This window comes from Schistocerca serialis, chromosome 1 (assembly GCF_023864345.2).
Source record: "Schistocerca serialis cubense isolate TAMUIC-IGC-003099 chromosome 1, iqSchSeri2.2, whole genome shotgun sequence".
NCBI lineage: Eukaryota > Metazoa > Arthropoda > Insecta > Orthoptera > Acrididae > Schistocerca > Schistocerca serialis.
Genome location: NC_064638.1, coordinates 426,412,156 through 426,435,707, shown reverse-complemented (window position 1 = coordinate 426,435,707; position 23,552 = coordinate 426,412,156). Strand labels below are relative to the sequence as shown.

General features: G+C 39.7%; 1 protein-coding gene across 1 annotated transcript in view; it reads right to left on the bottom strand.

Moving 5' to 3' along the window:
* Nucleotides 1–23,552, bottom strand: part of LOC126472295 (probable RNA-binding protein 19) — a 109,588-nt gene that overhangs the window by 66,994 nt on the left and 19,042 nt on the right. The window contains exons 3-7 of the mRNA XM_050099926.1: nucleotides 22,662–22,822; nucleotides 12,861–13,100; nucleotides 12,485–12,767; nucleotides 9,099–9,299; nucleotides 1,360–1,554 (exon numbers count right to left, since the gene is read on the bottom strand). Coding sequence (XP_049955883.1) covers nucleotides 1,360–1,554; nucleotides 9,099–9,299; nucleotides 12,485–12,767; nucleotides 12,861–13,100; nucleotides 22,662–22,822 — 1,080 coding nt within the window. The remainder of the gene's footprint in view (nucleotides 1–1,359; nucleotides 1,555–9,098; nucleotides 9,300–12,484; nucleotides 12,768–12,860; nucleotides 13,101–22,661; nucleotides 22,823–23,552) is intronic.

The following is a 23,552-nucleotide window of genomic DNA, read 5'->3' as shown; positions in this document are numbered from 1 at the left end:
CGTTGTCACAATTGCTTCTGTGCTGTTATTATAGCAGTCATTTACTCGACTTCCACATGCATCTCATGTAGTGCACTAGTTTGACATTATATATGGTCTCTCTAAGTTTTTGCGTTTATTAATTTTACTGGTTTTACCTCAAGTTTTTTTATATTTTTTTCTGGTTACTTTTGTCTTGGTCCTGTATTTTTTTATGGGACAGGCACCTTTCACACTTGTGCCATTACCTTCACCTGCCCATCACTATTTTCACCGCTCTGAGCTTTACCTTGTTTCTCTTTTGTCGAATGGGGCAATTCTCACATAGTGTTTACTATAGTGCAGCTTGTAGGCACATTACTCAGTCCCTGTTCCAACAATAGATGGATCACACTGCCACTTTATGGGAGACAATGGTAGTGGCAGACATTGTGGATGCACTGTTTTTCAGACTTTTAGTTGCTTAGTTACGGATACCCGGTTAGTGTTTTCATTTGTTGTCAGTTTCCATGTTGTCTATCAATGTCGGCACTGTGCAAACTTGGCATAGGTTGGCCTTCCATATGTGTACCTATTTACTGTTCAGTTTTAACCTTACTTTGTAGTTCCTTGATTTTCGCATAGTCTCTAATCCAGCACTATTTGGGTTTATTTTGACTCTAGGCTCTCACCGGCACTTGCAACATATGGCTCACTTATGTCAGACACATCTGAAAGGTGGATTTGATAGTCACTTTTCCATACTCCCTTAGATGAGCCATGCATGGCAGAGGTACTGCCTTTTAACTTGGACATGTACACTTCATACTGATTTTTGGTATTTTCTTTGTTGTCTATATATCGTTTTACCTTATTTATTCTTGACTACTGGCCGGTTTTTTGTGAGTCTTACTGTTCTGACATATGGTTTCACTTTTAATCTACAATTGTCCCTGAAGATGGGGATGAAAGTCCGAAACCGGGTTGTGTAAGACTTTGGTATTAATTTTGTACAACTGTAATGGAAGTTTCAGTTAAAACAATTTATAAAACAGTTGTGGATGTACCACTAACAGATATCTATGCTCATATAGTGTTCTGGCCACTAATAGACAGATCCAAGATTCAGATGTCAATGACCATTTCACTTTTTTCTGGCATGGGAAGGTCTGCAACCAAATGCGAAGCAGCTGGAATAAACAGCAGTGGAGCTGATGAGCTAGCTCTCAAAGAGGTGGTATTAAAAACAAGAAAACTCACAACACAGATGAAAAATCATGTTAAATGTCAAAGGATAATCTTAGGACCAGTTTTAGTCTGCATTATAAAGTAATATATGAACACAGCCACAACACTTAAGAGTTTCCTTGATGTTACAAAATTCACATCCATTAAACTTACCCATTTGTAACATCTCTTCCAAAGTCTTTTTTGCTTTTCCTGGTAGTAAGTGTAGCATTCTGCCGTGAAAAACAGATCCATCCAGTTCCGTATACGCTTTAGCTGCATGTTCAGGCATCAAGAAAGTCACTACTGCAAACCCTTTTGTTTTTCTGGTAAGCCTGTCAACAGGCATAACAACTTCCGTAAGAGGTCCTGCAAAACAGTATAAGCTAAGAAAAAAAGATTCTGCATTTAAAGAGAGAGATTAAATGATTCAGTCATACCAGAAATTTGCATGAAACAGATTTTTAGCTTTGCTGCATACATACAACAAAGTCTTTACTGCTGCAATGCTCTTTTGAAGTAAAAACCTTCATATTTTCTCCCAATATTTCATACCCCTAAAACTGCAATCACAGTGACACAAAAGGTAAAGTGATAATTCAATAAGACATAAATTGTCAGAGGAACTAATTTCAGATAACTTTATCAAGTTTCTTCAATTTATTAACAATTAAGGGTGAGTTTGAAGACACCAGAAGGAATTTCTCAGTTCGCCACCATGAGTTGCTATAGAACAGAGGAAAAGTCATTAACATTTCTCATCTCTCCCAGTGGACTGTTTCTTGCATTAAATGCACATACGTAATTAAATCACATGTAATGCATAATTCTTAATACTCCTATGAAAAAGTTATTCTGCTGAAGCTTTCTGGCATACTAAACTGGGTGTCAGATCAGGACTCGAACCTATGGCGTTTTGCAGACAAGTGCTCTACCAAATGAGCTATCCAAGCATGACACACAAGCGCCCTCACATCTTCACTTCTGCCAGTACCTGCAGGACTAGCATCACTGCAAGAAAGAATATTGCGGAGACATGGCTTATCCACAGCCTTCGAGATTGTTTGCAACAAATTTGGCCACAGTGTGAAAATTCATCCTGGAATTTCTTCTCTTTCTCAGCTTCTTCAACAAAAACTTTTCTGTTTGGGTATCAGTAAAAACCTGCTTGCTAACTGTCATTATGCACAGCATTCCCAACAAAAAATTCATGAGAAAACATTTTTTCTGTAAAATTCTTGACTTTATAATAAAATATGTTCTTCTTAGAGAAATGGGAAAAATCTGGGAAACAACCATTCACCTGTAGCGGATTGATGCATGGAGCAGCCTAATTATCTAAATGTTTATGCACTGGGAAACTAGAAAAACTAGGGTTGTTATCATTCCATTTGATAAAATTGTCATCTTTGAACTGTTACAAGTCTTTGGCTATGGTTTTGCTTGTTGCTTCGACTCAGGTGTCAGATTATGGATACAAATTTCATTCATGGTCGCAAATTGTGCATAGTCCAAAAATGTGCTTAGATTCTGATGGACTGTCATTAATTCAGCTTCCCCTTTAACTATAAAATCAATTACCACAGCAGTAAGAGTCACTGTGTCCGCAGTTACTGCTGCCTGCTGCTCGTTACGCGAGCACCAGCACTACACCAGAGCTAAAATCTCATTACTTTTCTTTTTCACCTGCATTTCAGAATCTTCTGAAATGATAATCTGAAGATTGTCTGTTTTTACAGTAATCTTGCAGGATCAAACAAAGGCACCCAAGATATCTCAACTCCCTAAGTCTGATGAAAAGGGAGGGCCATCAAAATGATGAAAAGTTTCCAGGATGTTAACGAAGTTCTTGTAACCAATTTATTGCATCCTCAATACATTTCCCATTCCAGCAACATGCTGATTAGATCTAGGACTGTCAACTTATTATAGGTAAGCTGTGGCATACAAATACGGATGTACTGCTTCCCAATCTTCCCCTTGTGCAAATGGTAGGACTATTGGCGACACATTGTGTGGCATATTTATCAGTCTCATAAGCCATTGCCATTGATCATTGTCTTCTTCTGCATAGTCCACTGGTAGTAGAATGTTTAGCAGCTGTTCAGTAGAGTCCTTTCACACTTGTCTCATTGCACCATATTCCTTTTTTATCATGAGCATTAACAGTGGCAATTAAGTTTTTTTTCTGCTGCTATTTTGGAAGGGGCTGACCTGAGATTTGTTCTCAACATTTCCCATTGCTTTCCCTTTGCGCTTTGAATTTTATCTCAGTACATCTTCTTGGGTAAATATGGTAAAGTAATAATTGCCTTGTTCTTTCTGTTTCTTGAGTGTACTTTGGTGTCTTTGTTGTATCTGCACTGGAGGTGGCAAATAAACACAAGCACACATCTACAAAAAGAAAACACAGTACGCTGGTGGGAGAGTCGAAAGTGCTGTCTCTTGTGTAGCTACGAGCTGCACTCAGCGCACAGGGTGCATTCAACATAGATGCTGTCGATACTGCACTTTTGGTCTTTAGATTGTGTTTAAGAGACACTGGTTTGCACTTATGAGGCAGACACTTGGTTCTGTAACAGTTCAAATGCTGACCAACTGCTGAAAACCTCACAGTGCTTTGGGCTGTGGCAGCAAAAGATTGAAGAACTCCCCAAGAGAACAAAAAGAGGGCATGGCTAGTGTTTCCTCACATGATAAATTACTCCACTAGCTTCACAAAAGTATGAGAGGCCATTAGGAGAAATTCTGGCCAGCATAGGTGGTTACCAATCACTGTCATACTCAAATAGGAATGTCTTCAAACAAATCCCAAAGACATTGTCAAAACAACAATGATGTGATACGTTGCAGCCTCTGATGTGGAAGTGCAGGGTACTGATGGATGAAGGCAGTTGGAACATCTACTATAAGAACATTCATGAATATATATGTCCTTTTTCTTTAAAGGAGCTGAATTTGGCAGTGTCCGAGTCTCGTAGAATTGTTTCTCAATGTAATCAAACACAGTGCAACATGCTGCAACACCTAAGAAATGAAATAAAGTCAACCACCAAGAAGTTTTCATAATACATGGCTGGATGGAAACTTTTCTGACTCATGAAAATAAGCATTCTTGATGCCCCTCCTCAAACCAAGGAAGGTCATACATAGTCCAGCAGTTATTACAGAGTTGCACTCACTAAGTGTCTAGGAAAGGACCTTGTGCACATGGTCAGCTGACACCTCACTTGGGTCCTGAAGTTATGTAAACTATTCAGGTTGCTTCCAGTATGAGTTCATGAGATACCTCTCAGCCTTTAACAACTTAACACCACTGTAGGTGGCTTTCTTACACAGACAATATCTGTCCACCAAGATGGGATTAGGTTCATCACAGATACCCGCATGCCCACAGTCTGGGCTTTGGCAGGTGAGTTGTCACTAATAACCTGGAGGAAACTTCTCATTATGCAACAAGCATATAGGTTCTTACCTGATAAACAATCCTTCATATTCCAACTAATCAAACATTTACCCATGGACATGGCTTTTTATAATCAACCTTGCAATACAAAGCAAACGTGACCCTAATGGCACCTGCTGTCTTTCACAAATTGAGCTTTTCCTGAGGGTAGAGACAACTGCCACTTTGGTTAGTTATGAGGTCCAGTATTACTGTAATCCACATTCTATGAGGGCGCACTGAAAAGTAATGCCTTCAAATTTTATATGTGGAAACTCTTAAAGCTTTTTAAATAAAACAATCATCATTAACATTCTGCATCTTTATTCTTCATGTCTACATATTTGTAGCCCCCTGCCACTAGAGTGTTATGAATTGTAACATGTAACATGGCAATGTGTAATGTAACTTTGTTGGTGAGTGAGAAACAGCTTGCTGTAATCAAGTGTCAAATTCAAAGAGTTCGTCCACACATTAAGCACGGTCTCCGTCAGCATGACAATGCCAGAAAGGTACACAAGTGCTGCGACATCTGCAACGATCCAACACTTTGGATTCGCTGTCATCCATCATCCTCTAGACAGTCCTGACTTGGCTCCATCTGATTTTCTTCTGCTACCAAATCTTAGGGTGGTTGGTTTGTGTGGTTGAAGGGACCAGACTGCAAGTTCATCGGTCCCTACCAAACCTTAAAGAACATCTTCGACAACATCACTTTGATAGTGATGAAGCCTTGCAAGCAGAGGTGAGGTTGTGACACCATCAACAAAGTCAAACATTCTACAATGACGATATCAACAAACTGATATCTTGGCATAAATGTGTTCATCGTCAAGGTGATTAAGTTGAGAAATAAGTATGCAGACATGAAGAATAAAGATGTAAAATTTTAATAACGTTTGATTTATGTAAAAAACTTTAAGAGTTTTCACATAAAAAATTTGGAGGCATTACTTTTCAGCACACATTCATAATTCCAGGCCGATATTTTATACCAGCACCACAACTGTGTATTAGTCAACAATGTATGGTCCAAGTGGGGGACAGTCTTGTCTGTTGTACAGTTTTCCCTGATGATTTGCTCAAGATCCATTTACTATCTACAGAGGAAATATACAAGGAATTTCAAAGGCAATGTGACATTTAAAATGAATTTATGATACAAAATATCTCATTTCCCCCAACTCCCTGAGTACACTACAAGTCATCCATGATATTTAGCAGAAGAAGCAGACATGCACTACATTTATGACAGCACAGTACACCATCCACTGGGTTGCCATGTCCTCACTCTTGAGGCACAAGGTCTAACATGAAGGAGAGTGAAAAATGATTACAAGTGAGTCACTGAAACCTACGACCAGGCTTCCCACCACAGTTTATTTCTCCAGTGATATGGCCAACCCAATTTGGTGCTTGTTGAGTACAACCACTTGTAACTACATTTTAGAAGAAAGCAACCAACTCACACATGAAAATAAATCCACAATTTGACTGAGGACTATTTTAGGTGATGAAACACAGAAGTGTTAGATGTTTGCCAAACTTCTGTTCAGATTCCATCTTCCCAGCTTTTGCACAGAGTACTGGGAGAAAAATACTGTTTTCAGATTGGTTCAGTTAAACATCCTTTTCTGCTTTTAACATTTTAAGATTTATTTTGGCACTTTTTATACCCTTTCACATTTTTATTCTACCACTCTTTTTCATTAAGTTTCACTCTCTGATTGTAAGTAACACATTAGTGAAGTGTGGTCTGTGTTGTTTGGCATCCCTTAATCAATAAAACAGCAGCAACAGTAACACCCTGAGCTCATTTATGTTCAGCTTTTTTTTTACGAAGAATGTTATGTACTCATTAGGTGATAAGTGCATACAGTGTCAGCTCTCATAAACAGACTCATTTAGTAAGCTCTGATTGCCATATAATGAGCAGTTCCCACAGTTTCCTGTATGATTACCTGATTTTGATCCTTACAGAACTCATACAATGCAAATGAAAATCTTTGGTAACTGAAAAAACTCATTTTTCTCCACATCCAATTAACTACTTTAGGTGACTAACAAAAGTAGGTACCAACACTCATGCTGCTTAACAAAATGCTCCATTTTATAACTAACAGTTTAACATTGTGAGGAAGGGGCAGAAAACTGTAGCAGCAAAAATCAAATCTGAGCTGGTGAGCTACCAGACAATGCACTTATCACTGTGCCACACAACTAACATGAAAATCACTGAAAAACAGTCCCTCACATTTTACTCAAAAGTCTTCACAGAGTGTTTTACCTTTTCATACAGCCCATTCAAGCAAGATATTCTAGGAACTTGAAAGGGACGTCTATCTCCTCCTACTTGCACAGTCTTGGCCAAATTGATAAGGCCCAGACCATAGCATTACTCTGTCAGTACAAGAATACACATGATATCCAAGAGCTCTACATGTAACATATCCAGATTCTTAAGTAACAATGCTGGGAACTTGGCATTTTTCACATTGACAAATCATTGCCACTGGTGGGAGGATGAATTGGGGAGCAAACGCTGGACCTTAGGAGTTGTATTCTGGCACTTACCCATTGAATCAAACTTCAGGTTAAAAATTGGAAAAAGAAACTTTATTTAGAAATGAAAACAATTTTCATTCAAAACTTTTGTATGAAAAGCACAGGGTATAAACACTGTAGGAAGTTCTGGCAGAATGCAAATTAAAGGATTAAAGGAGACCATTCACTGAAAAGCAGAAGTGTCGAGTAATTGATACGCACACACAAGGAAAGAAAACTTGCTATATTTTCCTTTTTTGAGCTGTAGTAAAACACACACATACACACACACACACACACACACACACACACACACACACACACACACACACACCTATGCCCCTACAAGGTGCTGGCTGGATGAACAGTACCAGTGCTGCATTTCAGTAGGTGGGGCGTAGGACAGGTTATGGTGGGCATTGTATTGGGTAGGGTGCTTAGAGGCAGAGAGAAGAGAGAGGCAAGAGGCAGGGAAAAGGATTGGGGGGTAGGTGGTTAGTGGCTTAGGAGGAGGCAGCTGGTTTGCAGGCTATGAATGAAAGAGGCAGGACAAGGGATTGGGGATGGTTAACCAGTGGCTCACAGCGAGGCAGCTGGCTTGCTGGCTATGAATGTGGGAGGAAGAGGTGGCAGATACACAGGCTAGGCATGAGATACACAACTGTCAAAGTTGTTGGGGAGCAGCGTACACTGAAGGTGATGTGGGGATGTGAATATATGGAAGTGATGACACGATGGAGGAAGAGGAAACTATTTGGTAGAGGTTTTTTTTATGATGCTGCTGCCATTTGACTGTAATAAATTTTTATTTTATTGTTATATGATCCAGATTTTAGCCTTAGGCCATTTCAAGTATAAAAAGTTATTTATATATACTTGAAAATGGTGAAGCCCATAATTTGGACCATGTAACAATAAAATAAAAATTGTGACAGCCAAATGGCAGCAGCATCATTCAAAAAATTTACGATCACTATGCCTCCAGCCAAAATAAAAATTACCTATTGGGTCATCCCAGTGGACAGCAGGTTGGTAGTCATACTGACACACCCGCAAGTGTCCCCCTCATCACCCTTGACTGGAAAAACTCAACTACACCCTTTGTCAGGCTTTTCATTACCTGTCACCATGCCCTGAAATGAAGGACAGCCTACCCAAGATCATTCCCATTCCTCCTAAAATGGTGTTCCATCACTCACCCAACCTACACAACACCCTAGTTCATCCCTATGCCATCATCAACCCCTTCGTACAGGGATCATATCCCTATGGTAGCCCAAGCTGCAAGACCTGCCCAACCCACCCATGCAGCACTTCCTACTCCTTCAATTCACAAGCTTATCTTACCCTTTAGGCTTATCTTATCAGAGGACGTGAATGCAGTCATTTCATATACCAACTTTGCTGCAAACACTGAAGAGCTTTTTATGTTGGTAAGATTACCAACCAGCTGTCCACCAGGATAAATGGCCACCGCCAAACTGTTGGCAAGAACAAAGTAGACCACCTGGTGGCACAACAAGCAGTTGGGCACAAAATGCTCAATTTCAATGACTGCTTCAAATGTGGACCGTGTCACCGGTTTGGTGAGTGATCTCCTTTAATCCTAAAGTATTTACAAAAGTATAAGGTATTTAGCATCCTGAAAAGTACTGTATTTTATCAACACAAACTTGAGCCCATAAGCAAACCATAAAGCATGGCAAACACAATACAGTTATTATCCATACAGAGCCAGGAAACAGTAATTACATATGTTCCATCAATAATATACATGGAAACCCAAGTGTTAAATCCCAAAGTAGTGTGACAGCACTGCATGTAGAAATACTAGTCTTAGTTAATTGTTTGGAGTAACTTGTTTGTTGTAACATCAATTAAAATTTATTGGTAATGTTAATATATGACATTTTTAACAACTCACCGTATTTACTGAATAATTTTTCAATATCATCTTCTGTGACAGTGTATGAAAGATTTCTGATAAATATTCTCCCTGATTCAGCAATTGTTTCTTCATTTTTCAAGGTATTTTCTTGCTCCTTCCATTTATTCTCATGCAGATTTTCTTCAGCTCTTTCTTCAGATTTTGAAATGTATTTCAGAACCCATATTCTTCGACCAGCTACAAAATAATGAAAGAGGAAGAACTTCTGAAAAATGGCAATTATGATGCTTTTATTCTAATTATCACTCAATGTTACAGCAACAAACAAGTTCATAAGTGAAATTTTTTATGAGGGAAGTTTATAACGGCTTGTTCCAAGACGCTATATTCAGTAAAATACGAATTTAAATTTGAGAATCGCAAAAACGGATAATAAAACATAGCATTTCAACATATTCCTTATGTATTATTTTCACAATACAATGGGAGAAGCGAGTGTTAATCGAATCTTGCACAGAAAAGTTACATCAAAATGATGTCACTTGGTGCAACTATGAAAGTCAATAGCAGCTGATGAAAAAACAACTTAAGACACCCCATATTGGATTTCACTGCATTTCGTTGTTTTTGTATTATAACTTATGCGCTCTGAAAGAATACTGTTTCAAGGTAATGACACATCAAAGATTTATCACAAACACATAAGTGCTATAATTGAATGCCAGTTAATGGCTCATCGGCAGTAAAAGCCTTTGGGAGTTGTTAACAGGAATGATAATTTCACTGACAGTTGTAAGCATCCACTGTGGTATTGTGACATAAGAAGTGGAATAATGAAGTTGAAGGAATTCGTTTTGCATCCTTCTATAAGCTTTTTCGAGTTTGTAACAGATTCTGGGACTTACTTTGTTATGTCATAGAAGTATGTTCTGCAATATTTGATATCGTTTACATATAAGACCGCACTCTCTCAGGAATGAATTTAGTCCATTTTCTGATTCAATCTGATTAAAAAATGAAAGATTCAATTGCAGAGAGTGAAAAGATCAGCAATGACATGTGCATTCTTGCTTGTCAGAAATGCTTGACCGCTTTTTCCAAATACTGCATGATTTCTGAGGGTGTGGTTAGGCAGGAATCTAAGAGTGCAGCTTATTTGCTGTGAGTGATACCAAGACAAAACTACTGAACTTGGTATGCTAGATACATGAGATAGGTGAAACACCCTCAGACTTCACGAAGAATAATTCGAATTACAAAGGCACAGGTGCTGTCAGGTCATGTATTGCCAAACCATCAGTTATAGTAACAAAATATCAACAATATTATGAAAAGTATAGATTGAAACTCACTGTGAATATGACCGGTTGCAGTGCAGACAGGCACAATGAAACGACACATGCAAGCACATCTCATATACATGACCACTACCATCAGCAGCTCAGACCAACAGTCACTACTCTTCCTCCCCCTCCCACTTGTACCCTGCTATCCCTTCCATTATCACGCCCCTCCACAATGCTGCTTCTGTGCTATGTGACAGCCTCAATCCGGTCCAAGCCGCTGGACATGGCACTCATGTGTGCGTGAGGTGTGCTTGCTTGTGTGTGTTTTCTTTGCTGAAGAAGGCTTTGGCCGAAAGCTAAAATGTGTAACAGTCTTTTCGTTGTGCCTGTCCGCAACTCAACAGGTGTTCTTCACAGGGGGTTGCCATTTATCCTTTTCCAAATACTGTTGATATTCAAACCAGGAGTTCCCATTTTTTGATAGTTACAAAATTCTAAGAATTTTGTGGTCTGACTGGTAGGCACACACACAGTAACTGACAGTTCCCAGGTTGTGTATGTGTAATACTTTATTAACAGAACACATAATAACAAAGGTAGATTCTGGTAGATCCTCACGATCTGGTAGGGAATACGACAAAGTCAGGGTCTATTGTGACACTGGTCATGACAGTCACTATTAGGCATAGATTCACAAGGTAAGTTCACAGAAGAAATATCAATCCACGGACACTGGGAGCAAGCGTTGGAGAAGGTGATGGCTCTGAGAATGATGGCTGGCAGCTCGGTATTGATGCTGTAGAGTACCTTCCCCGATGATCCAGAGGCAGGGCTCAGTTAGACGGGCCTGTGGAGCTTGGAGAGACAAGTCGCTGTGGGCTCCCAGAGGGAGCTCCGTTGGAGGGGCCACCGGGTGTGGCCAGCATAAAGCCCAGAGCACGAGTGAGAGATGCCTATCAACAATTGAGCAGTGTTTTAAACAGTCAGCAGCTGGTCGGATACCTGCATGATACTTGGTGAGAAAATGACCTGCAAATGTAACCTAATTCCACAACTGCAGTACTGCTGTTGTCGGTGCGTGTGCTGCTTATAGGTGAGTCTGGCACCTCTACTGGGACTTGCTACAGACTAGCATGTCAAGAGGGGTACTTATGTCTGTTGGCTGTAATGTTGCCAAACATTACAATGCAATGTACTTGCGCTGTTTGATGCATGTACTGTCTCCAGTGAATTGCCTGTGGCACCGGAGCAAGACTACTCATTCTGTTCATAGGTGTTGTGCTGGAAGAGCAGTGGCTGGATATAATACAGAAGAATGGAAAAACTTATACAAGGCAACCTCTTGGGAGATCAGTTTCAGTTCTAGAGAAATGAAAGAATCCGTGAGTTATAACAGATCCTACAACTTGCCTTAGAAGATAGGCCAAAAGAAGGGAAATCTGTGCTCATAACATCTGCGGGTCAACTGAGGGCCACACCGCACAATAACCCTGGGTTTGGTGTGGGGCAGCAGTGGGGTGGGCGGACTGCTGTGGCCTGTTGTGGGGTTGTGGACCACCGAGGGCTATGGCGGGACGAAGCCTCTCTGTCATTTTTAAGTCCCCGGTTTAATACATAACACACAACGGAGTGGATGACACAATGACAGGATGCCTGAACAAATAATGAAAGGCACATTGTATTCCTCCAGAAGGAAGGGCCGACTAAGAGCTAGATGGCTGGACAATGTGTTGGCTGACTTTACCAAGATGGAGATCCGAGGACTGAAGAGAAAAATTGAGAACAGAGATGTCTGTAGGAAGATTACTGAAGAGGTCAATACCCTTCAAAGGTTTTAGTGCTGAAGAAGAATAAGAAGAAGAAGAAGAAGAAGAAGATGGTGGTGAACCTTAAGAAAAGCAGACAGCCAATCTGGTTTCATACCATCCCAAAATGCCACTAACATGGAACTATCAATGCTCAGTCACCTAGATACATAAAGAGAAACCTGCAAAGAAAGCATCAACAGTCTTGCCATTAATAAGAAGTCTCTCTTCTTTCATCATTTTACCTTTAAATACTAACAACTTGACTGTCTTCTACCAAACAAGAACATTAAAGAGAGAATTACCGCAACACCATTCATTATCACCTTACCCAGAAAGCTCTTGTTTTTTACTAAAGCCTGCTTCATTTCCTTTTCTGTTTTGAAACAGACATATGCTATTCCTTTTATTTTGACAGGAATTCTGATTGATTTTGGCTTCAATGGATGAAAGAACTGTTTTATGTCTTTCTTTTTAGCACTGATGGCCAACCCACGGACTTTGACAGTAAAGAATTTTTGAAGTGGTTTGTCATTCTTCTTCTTTTGCAGAATATCTCCAGATGGTGGAACATCTGTATGGTCATCATTTTTCACTGTCTTCAGCTTCAGGTACTGTAAATGCAAGAATTCATTGTTAAGAAACAATATTTAACCTTGAATGTCATCATTGGAAATCAAAGGGAAAAGCCCTTAACTACAAATTACCTCAAGATCAGATATATTCTTCTTTGCCACACTGTCATTGTTACTCAAAGTTTTCACATCCTCTGATTGCTGTTCTTCACCTTCACTTTCATTGCCGGAATCATCTGAATGTTTGCTGTCATGGATAGCAAGTGTTCTTTCATTCTCAGGTTTAGAAATGAGAATATCATTATTCCATGGTATCTTAGATGTTTTTGCACGTACTTCCATAAATTCAGCAAATAGTGGATCATCTTTATGCTGTCCAGAACAAAGTAATGAAAATAAATATTGTACATTACTTGCTGAATTAGTTTATAACTAAATTAAGTAAGGACTTAGGCAAACATAAAGTATCTATGCAGTTTCTATCCTAAACACTTAGTTATATATTGTAGATGGATAGATAAAAATCTGCTCACCAAGCAGCAGCAGGAGAAAACACACACACACACACACACACACACACACACACACACACACACAAAGGTTTAGCTTCTGCAAACTTTCGGAGCCAGTGGCTCCTCGTTCGGGCAGAAGAGTTGAAGGGGAAGGGAGAGGGATGAAGAAAAAAGACTGAGTGACAGATAAAATTTGCAATTCACACACTTTAAGGTGCAATATTAAATGGATGAGTGAAATACTTTTTATGCACTTGCCATTATAAGAGGCTGGTACTGCTTAAGAGGTACCTAAACAGCAAGACTGCAAATAAGAACAGTCCAAAATGCAAAAGTATCCTGCCTAACTCAACAGTGTAGGATGTATATATTACTTCTTAATACGCTTGTCTGGCAAATCCATATGATGTGCATGCACATATAAATGGTCAATAAGGTGGAGCAGATGATTTCCATGCAAATACAGTTTCAAATATTAAGTTTATTAAAGGATTAAGTCAGCATTCAACCGTTCCTGTCATCAATTATTATCCAGAAAGTTTGCCTAATGATGAAAATTAAGACCAGTGTTCCTTGCTGTGGAAAAATTAAAAACAAACTGTTAATTATAAATTGCTTTTTGTAGTGTGGTTAGAAGAAGAGCACAAAACAAAAAATAGTCTATAAACAGAGCACATTAAGCTGGAGTCTGTACAAAGTATGTTACACAATCAATCACTACCCCGAAGACTATTGCTTAAAGACTGCCTAAGGAGGATAACATGCCCCATTTCAAAGTCATCTTTCAATACATCAGAAGTGGTATGAAAAATGGTAGTGAAAGAAAGAAGAGATGGAAGGGCGTACCCAAAATCCCCACTTGGAAGCTATCCAACAGCTTCAAACAGCACCAATCACCTTCTACACATTGAGAAAAAAGCAACTGTCAGATGCTCTTTCCATAAAGAGACATCATGTATTACTGCCTCTAACAAGGTTACAACATTGACAACCAAGCTACATCACTGAAACTATATTCAGGGCAACTAACCAGTTTCATAAAACAAGGATCTGGTTCAGCTCACCATCTATAACAGGTCTCTGATATATGACCAGTCAGAGCAACACTTTATTACTTGTTTGGATAGGGACGTTCTTCCAGGCTTTTCAGGATGGAAAATTAAGGAATCTTGTTTCTACGAGTCAGGGAATGGTGCTGTTTTCTGTACTGAGTTATAATCTTATGGAGAATATTGTCACATCAAAACCACAATAAATGGTCATGTCACTTGGATTTCCTGAATTTGGTGGCTGTGCGAGTGGCTGGGTGTAAGTGATGGCAGCACCGTGATACTTCTGAAGAACTGGAGGAACAGACGCTGAGAGACCACGTGAGCATGCAAGCCCTAATTCATGGTCTGGGAACTAAACAATGAGGATTGTGTGAATATACAGGGGTAGGAGGAGATTGCGGCAAGATGTCTCGAGGTGCATTGCAAATGGTAATACCACCAGAGAATGAGTGTCTGGGGGTCAACGTCCATTACATGAAAAAAGAATATGGTAAATTAGATGATCAGGAAATTGTCATATGATGATTTCAAAAGTGAGCAAGAGTTGGTAACATTGGAACTGAAGAGGTAAAATCCCCACTTCAATGAAGAGATTATCTAAATAACTAGTCCGGAAGGAGCAAGTGTCCAGTCTTACTCCACAATGATGTACTGGGGTGAACCTTATCAAAGCACCAAAGATGCCACGAGGTCAGATTAAAGGGAAACAATGAACACAGGTGTGCTGCTAGATTTGTCACTGGTAGGTCCAATCAGCACATGAGTATTACAGAGATGCTCAGTGAGCTTCAATGGAAATCCTCGGATGGAGGAAGACATTCTTTTTGCCAGGTGACTGGCAACCATAGTTCATTCAGGACAGGAACAGGACACGATAAATATGGAGTAGAGTAGCGTGACCCACAAGAGATATGGACAAGGAAGTAGAGAGCATTAAGCTTTCATATGCAGATAGTCTTTAGTTGATGAATGGTGGCCACGTCACATTTTCATCGAAGAGGAGTCCCACAAATCAGGGCTGTGTAACGACAAGTGTTGGGTACCGAGATCGTGTTCTTGGTCTGGATAAACTTTGATATAACAACAGAACTAGAGGAATTGTGTTTTTGTGCGAGAAACTGGAAGCTATGGTAAGGTGTCCAAGAGGAGGCTCTTTGGATGGCTCCTTATAACTAGCATTCAGCCAAAGTTCCAGATTGGGAGTGACACCAAATTCAAAAGTCGTCGACATTCGACAACTATCCAGAACCCATTGATGGTGATGAGCAGGAATATAACACTCAGCACGGAGAACCCATGCAGAGCTGGGTGATGTACCAGCTATAATCCAATGCAACTAGATGAAAAGTGATGAACACAAATTGTAGGGAGACAACCACGGAAGGTAAGAGTAAAATGTGAAGCTTTCCAAGCAGTGTTGTATGCCTAAGTGGGTCAAGACTACAATGAGAAGTTGGCATTTAGAAAAAGGGTGTTGGATTGCTCTTCCAAAACTTAACCAGATGGTGAGCTGTACATCATCCCTCCCACAAATGACACTGCTTGCGGGACAAAAAGCCCCACAATTCGAGAACCCAGCATGATGGCCCATCATGCTATCATCCTTTCAAGAACCTTGCAGAGCACACTGGTGAGGCTAATCAGTCATAGCTGTCAATAGATGTTGGGTTTTGGTCTGGTTTAAGGATCAAGGTGATGATACTTTCTCTCCACTATAAAGGGAAAACACCTTCTAGCCAAATACAGCTGAGGACTCAGAGTAGATCAAACTGAGTCACATTCAAATATTGTATTATCTGTATATCAATAGAATCAGTGCCTGGACAAGATGATTCAAGAGCTTGAAGCAGTTCACAGTAGTAGTAGTGGTGGTAGTAGTAGTAGTAGTAGTAGTAGTAGCAGCAGCAGCAGCAGCAGCAGCACAACCACAACCACCACCACCAGCACAACCATTTATTTTCTTCAGTAAGAAGATTGGTTTGATGGGATCTACACAGTAATCCGTGATGATCAAGCCTCTTCATTTCTACACAACTATCTCAAGAAAACCAGGAGAGCTCCACATTCTGGCACTGACGGGCCAACTGGGACTGTTTGACTGCCACGTCGCCCTCTGCTTATGGTGTAACTGGACCAGCACACCACTCTCCCAGCTGTTGTCGGCTCTCTTGACCTTGGAGCTGCCACTTCTCATTCAATTTGCTCCTTGAGTGGTCTCAAGGATGACTTCGCCCTGATCCAGTCATCTCACCTAGGAAAAATCCCCGGCAATACTGGGAACCGAACTTGTGGTCCTTTGCACTACAGCCAGACACTCACCACTCAGTTACAGAGGCGGATAAAACTATCACAAGACGTCTCAGGATGTGTCCTATCAATTGACCCATTATTTTAGTCAAGTTGTGCAGCACATTTATTTTTTCCACGATTCAATTCAGTACTTCCTCATTACTTTTTCAATCTACCCATCAAACTTCCAACATTCTTCTGCAGCACCACATTTCAAAAGCTTCCATTCTCTTCTTGTCTGAACTGCTTATTGTCCATGTTTCACTTTCGCAAAATGCTAAATTCCATACAAATAACTTCAGAGAAAGACTTTCTAACAGTTAAATTTATATTCATTGTGAACAAATTTCTCTTTTTAAGAAACATTTTTCTTGCTACTGCCAGTCTGCATTTCATATGCTCTCTACTTTGGACATCACTAGTTATTTAGCTGCCCAAATAGCAAAATTCACCAAACTACTTTAAGTGTGTGTTTTTCTAATCTAGGTCTATCAATATAACATGATTTAATTCGACTGCTTTCCGTGATCTTTGGCGGCCCACTACATAGGAACTCGGCCCATATCTGGAATGAAGAGGCTACATTCCCAAGAAGGAGTCGTAGTGCTCCCACCATTCCTTCTTGCTGCATTTAATCAGATACTTTACTGAGGCTTGGTCAACATGGTGATGACAAGGAAGTGACAGGATCACCAAAAATAGGTCATTGTCACAAGATTATCAATAGTAACCATTTTAACAAGGCCACAAGATTGGGGGAAGGGACTGTAAGGTCAATACTTGAAAATGTGCTATGATTGGTGCTACAGTGAGTAGGAATATCATTATTGAAGAGACACAGATTAAGACTGGAAAGAAAGTGATCAACCAGAAGGCGCTTATTAGATGACGTGGTACTCCCTCACATGGTGTGGTGTCCACTGAAACCCCAAGCAGGAGATAAGGGATGGGAGAGTTGCAGAATCAAGGAGGGCATCTCAGGGTAGTAAATGCCCTGTCCATTGGTAAATGAATGATCAATGGGGTCATTTGGGCTCACACTGCTATTGTTTCCAATGTGGTACAGAGGGGAGTCCACTCACTGACAATATCTGTGGGGACCAATGTACAAATCCCTCCAAATGCTCCCTAAAGGTCAGTATTGATTTTGACAGGGCAATTACAGTTACGACAAAACCATGGTAACCTCAAAAAGTTGGAGAATGGAGAATGGTTCCTAGTGAAATGCAATTCTCGGAGATCAACACAGACCCAGAATAGAGCAATTGTTGCTGTACTTCTGGCAGGTGACAATAATATCCATTGCAGTTCCACAGAATTATCATTTTGGGGGCATCTTGGTTAGGCATGAAGGAGCAAGAAGACAGGTCACACCCCAGGTACATTCTCTGTTACCCAGCAGCAATGGAACAACAGTGATGAACGAAGGTACCAAGCTAACAGCATGTTGGGATCCAGCTGCTCTGAGGTCACTGGGTTAGCCTTCATGTGAAATTCTCAGGCTGAGGATACAGAATCAAAGTCCCCAAAGATGGTGCTGCAGGTCAAGGTACTGCAAATGAATGGGCCATAATAGTGGCAAAAGTCAGTATCACTGGAATGGGACATAGCTTATTGTACTTCGTCCTAGCTTCATAATATGAGAGGGTATCAAGAGACATCAGTTTTCTGGATTTTGGGTTCCTTGATTAGGGTAGCACACTTTGAGGATCACAAAGTGTTGTCACCTCTGCAATTGATACATAAAGGAGGTAGCTCACACAGAGTGTTTTCAGGAAGTTGTCAGTTATAGTCCCCACAAATTGGGTTGTTTGCCTACCAGGAAGACACATGCCCAATGCATTGGCATTTGAAGGACTGCAATGGGGAATGAGAGATATGGCTTTACAACACAATTCTAGGTCATGACTTTGACTTTCTCAGGGAAGCAAATATCCTTCAAAAGGGGGGATGAATGCTCTGGTGTCATCCTTGTTGTCTATGAGCCTGGACATACAAACTGCACTACTCATTTCGCCAAGTTTTCGCACAGTTCTTCATCTGCCAGCAGTGGCAAGTCTCAGTGAAAAGTTAAACACTCTACCCTGTTCAGGCTGTAATGGTGTGTTACGGTAATAGATACATCAAAATTTTTACATGAGAGTAATGCTCAGGACTTGTTGGGGTTTTGCTGCTTTAAGACGAAACCATTTCATAATTTACTAAGGGAAGAGTTTTCTCCAAATACATTTTCAATCTTCTCCCTAAAATACATTGGTTTAGTAGACAGCAAAGGCCCTCCATCAGTTTGGATGCAAATCAAGAATTGAGGATGATAACTTTCTGCAGTTCGTTTAATCTTGCTATCCTGCCATGATGTTGCCAAAGACGGAAAATTAATAGGGTCATAATGGTCTGCACTGAGGAATTCAGATTTGTCTGAGGAGACTGATCCAGCCAGAGCAAGGAGTACCTGGCTTGATGGCTATCGCAACGAGTCCCGGTGCTCGTAAACGGACAGGCACCTTGGCATTTGTGGAGAGGTAACACCTCTGGTGTCAATAGTGCATTCCAACATAGTCAGGGGACTAGCACACGTCTATCGCACTTCTGCAACTTTTTTTTCTTTTTCTTTTTTTTTGATAAGTGGAGGGCAAATACAAATGTGGGGAAAGCACCTGGATTAAGCAAAATAGGTGGTGTAAAACACAGCAGGAAGAGCCATAATTAATGTCCTGCAAGACAGCTCAGTTGTAAGCAGGGAATCTGTCTGTCTTTGAGACCACATCTGAGAAACAATACAGTCAGAGAGTAAGATTGCAGGACAGGAAAAGAAGAAGTACTGCAACAGTCTGCAGCTCCATGCTCACCATGCAAATACTCATAAAGAGTTCTGAGCACCCTAGGTATAGATTCAACATGTACTCCACGAATTCCACCGAGCGACGTGGTGCAGCAGTTAACACACTGCACTCATGTTCGGGAGGACGACGGTTCAAACCTGCTTCCAGCCATCCTGATTTAGGTTTTCTGTGATTTCCCTAAATTGCTCCAGGTAAATGCTGGGATGGTTCCTTTGAAAGGGCATGACCGACTTCCTTCCCTAATCCTGTGGGACTGATGACCTTGCTGTTTGGTCCCGTCCCCCAAATCAACCAACCAATCCACAAATTTATCATCTGTCGTCTTGAGTGGTTTTCGTTATTACTTTTTCACATTTCATTGTCCTTAAGGCCTGATCTTGTGCAATCACTATTTGAGTTTCTGACTTTGCTCTCAGGTGTGTCTGATTTCTGGTAATGTTCCAGCTCTCCAAGCAGTTTAGATAATGTCCATGCCAATATTGCTGTCTCCAGGATTGTTTTAGCTTATTCTGAGTTTCAATTTCACTGTCACACTGCAGAAGTAAGTAAGTATCAACTCCTGCAAACTGTCAACACTTTCTTGCTTCTTCTTCACCTTGGCAAAATTGAGTTTGCCTCTCAGAATGAATTATTTGATGGTTAGATGATGTGCTAGGTCACAAACCTTCCAAATCTGACTATGGTATTTTCGGCTCTGACCTTATCCTCCATCTTCACTTATCACATACGGTTTTTCGATGTCAACTGTGGAGTACATGTTAAGCAATTTTTATGTCTTGTGGTCTGCCGATAAAGTTACTTCTTGTCTCTAAGTAACCGGACCAAAGCAGTATTTGATTACATGAACAGTCACTGATCTTATAACCATAATTTTGTTCCTGGAATGATAATGAATTCTCAGCACATGCTTTAGCCTCCTGAAGAACTCTTTTCTTAATGGTTTCTTTCATAATTTCATAATTTTTCTCTACACCATGGTAACAGTAAGTCTACATTATTTTAAGAACCTGATGATTTATTAAAAAATTATGATCTGTACAATAGCTCGTGTAGCTTTAAGAACAACAATCAATTTCGGTCAGATAACAGGTCATCTTGAAGTATAAAATGACATGTCATTCCCCAACGGATTTCACCGCTTCTCATCTAAACCACAGCACTGAATTACCATTCCATTTTTTTTCCTCACTTTTCACATTCCTGAGGCAGAAGAGGTGTCTTTACAATTGTTAACATGCAAACTTTTGAAGTAGTTCATTTATGACAGGAAAACAACAATGTGAAATATATAAAATGTACAGGAGCTAGATAGGGTATGAAATTATTGTAAACAATCATGTCTACTGACCCCGCCTCCGAAAGGTGCCTGTGATGGGACTGGAATGGGAAGTGCTGGGTGTGTGGATAAGATAGGTCTTGCACTTACCCCATCTGTGTAATAGCTTGTTCCAAACTCTTGCCACATGGGTCTTAACACTCTAGAAGACAAAACAAATCACAAGCTGCAATGACTTAAAAGCCACTGTCTTCCCCATTTTGTGGGCATTTCACTTCCTCAGTTATCTACTGTCCCTCCCCCTCTTGTATATTGCATATTTCTCTTCTCACTTATGTGAATCCTGACAAACTGGAAGACAAGACATACTCCACTGTTCTTTACTAAGTTGCAATAATTCCAGTTGAAGGTGATTGTTCTCAAGAAATGGCTTTCTGATCACGGTTAAGAACAAATATATCTTAAATAGCAGAATGCTACTCACCAAGTCCTTCTACATCTTCAGTCAAAAATGTGAAGCAGAGAAAAATGAGCTGGGGGACAAAAGATGGAAAGGGAATAAGAGAAAGATGACAAAAACAAAGATAGAGAAAGGTATGTTGATAGACAGAGAAAAATAAATGCATTGTATTACACATGAGTAATCTTCATTGTTCTACTTCTTTTGGTTATATAAGGTTACACCAAGTTACCCATAGAAAAGACTGGTGTGGTTTCAAAAGTTAATAAATATGTATTTGAGATACATAAAACAGCATAAGCACCAGTAATTGCTTATGTTTTTGAGAAACTACCAACAGTTTGCCTTTTATAGTAACTGTGGGAAACTATACCACATTTTCAAAGCAGCATCAGGCAGTACAAAGTTTTCGGAGTCACTGCACTTGATGTGTCAAAACTTGTGCTTATAGCACAGTGAGAGTTTCATGAACAGTTCAATAAAAAATAGCCACACAAACATTTCAAATGGATGCTGTCAATGTTTTGTGGCAACTGGACACCTGTATAAGAAAAAAAAGGTAATATAGACCTTGTATGCTACAAGTAAAGTAGAAAAAAATGCATTAAGTGTTCTTTACATAGTTCCTGCAAGTCTGTCACATATGTGGGCATGGCCAGAATGACAATATAGTAATAAATGCATAAGAAATTGCACCTTAGCCTCTACAATCTTTTCTGGCGTACACTCTCAGACAATTAAATTTTATAGTCAATTTTTTGTTTGTTTACTGTTACATGTCTGCAAACCTGGAACACACTGAAATCCTGACATACTGGTACAATAGCACACAACCTGAAGGGCCTAAACAAAATTATGTAGCCCACTGATGCAGTGGAGTATCGTGGTGTAATTCATTTTTGGCACTTAAGGGGAACAATACTGCAATAATCTTTACTGAGTTAGTGGAAATGTACAACAATAATCCACCAGCATACAACCCTGGTTACATGGCACAGGCAATTCCACTGTGGTCAAACAAGACCAGATGACAAAAGACGAAGTGGTAGATCATCTCAGTGTAAAGAAGTGGAAATAACATCAGAAGCAGAGGCACAAATGCTCCAAGACTGACATATCCCAGTCAAGGCAACAGTGGGAAAAGTGGAAAACCAGTGCAATTCAAATTACTTCTTTAATTGTTTGGATTATCTTGATAAAGTTGCAAAATTTTTATTAAAATCTAAAAGTTTTTTGAATGTCAGATGTACTCTTATAGCTTATGAAAATCCGACATAATTCTTCAACTCAATAATTTATAATATACAAGCTGTAACATTCATAAGTATATATATATATATATATATATATATATATATATATATATATATATATATATATATATATATATATATAACTTTTATCTGATTAACAAGTAACAAATGTGGTTAATATCATAATAATGTACAATTTAACAAGTAACAAATGTGGTTAATATCATAATAATGTACAATTTAAGTACCTTATCAAGCACTTCCTTGATTATGTTGTCTCTTGGTTTTTTGCCTGAGTTACTTTTTTCCTTGCCATCTTCATTCACAGCATCTGTTGTCTCATGACTTTTCTTATATGCAGAACTATCAAATGAATACTTGCTCCATGCTTTTGGTTTTGTTGGATCACCTGAAGGTGAAAAATGTACTACAAACAAGTTTTACGGACAAATTCAAGACCTTCTTTGAAAAAATCTGTATCTATCTCCTAATGTCAGCTATACAAATATTTTCTTTGCAAGCTCTTTTCCCCCACTCTCTTTACATGCACTCCCTATCCCTCTCCATTTACCAACACTCACTCACTCACTCACTCTCTCTTATCAGAACTTCGGTTTGGAAATACCTTTACGCGCACGCACGTGCGCACACACACACGCGCACACACACACACACACACACACACACACACACACCTATGTCCCTACATTATGCTGACATTATGTAGGGGTGTGTAAGAGTGAGTGAGTGTGTGTGTTACTCTAGCTCGTCAAAGTTAATTCCGAAAGCTAGCAAGTTTTCTATCTTTTGTGTGGGCCTATTGACAACTTAAAACTCCTACTTTCTAGTAAGTGATTTCCTTTAATCCAAAAGTATTAAAATTCCCTCTTGGTTACAACTGGTTCACTGTGAAAGTTTTGTGTTCAGTTACCCCAAAGATAATGTTGGAGCAAGGCACATGTCACTGCTTGTGGTGACATGTCACTCATTTCACTGCCTTTCTGACATGTAGGACATTTAATTATTGTTTCTGATGTCTGACTTACAAATTTACATGTTTTAATTTGTAATTCCTGTGCAACACATACCCACACGGTACTCAAGAATCATCCTGATTTTTTTTTTAAAGTGAAGCACCC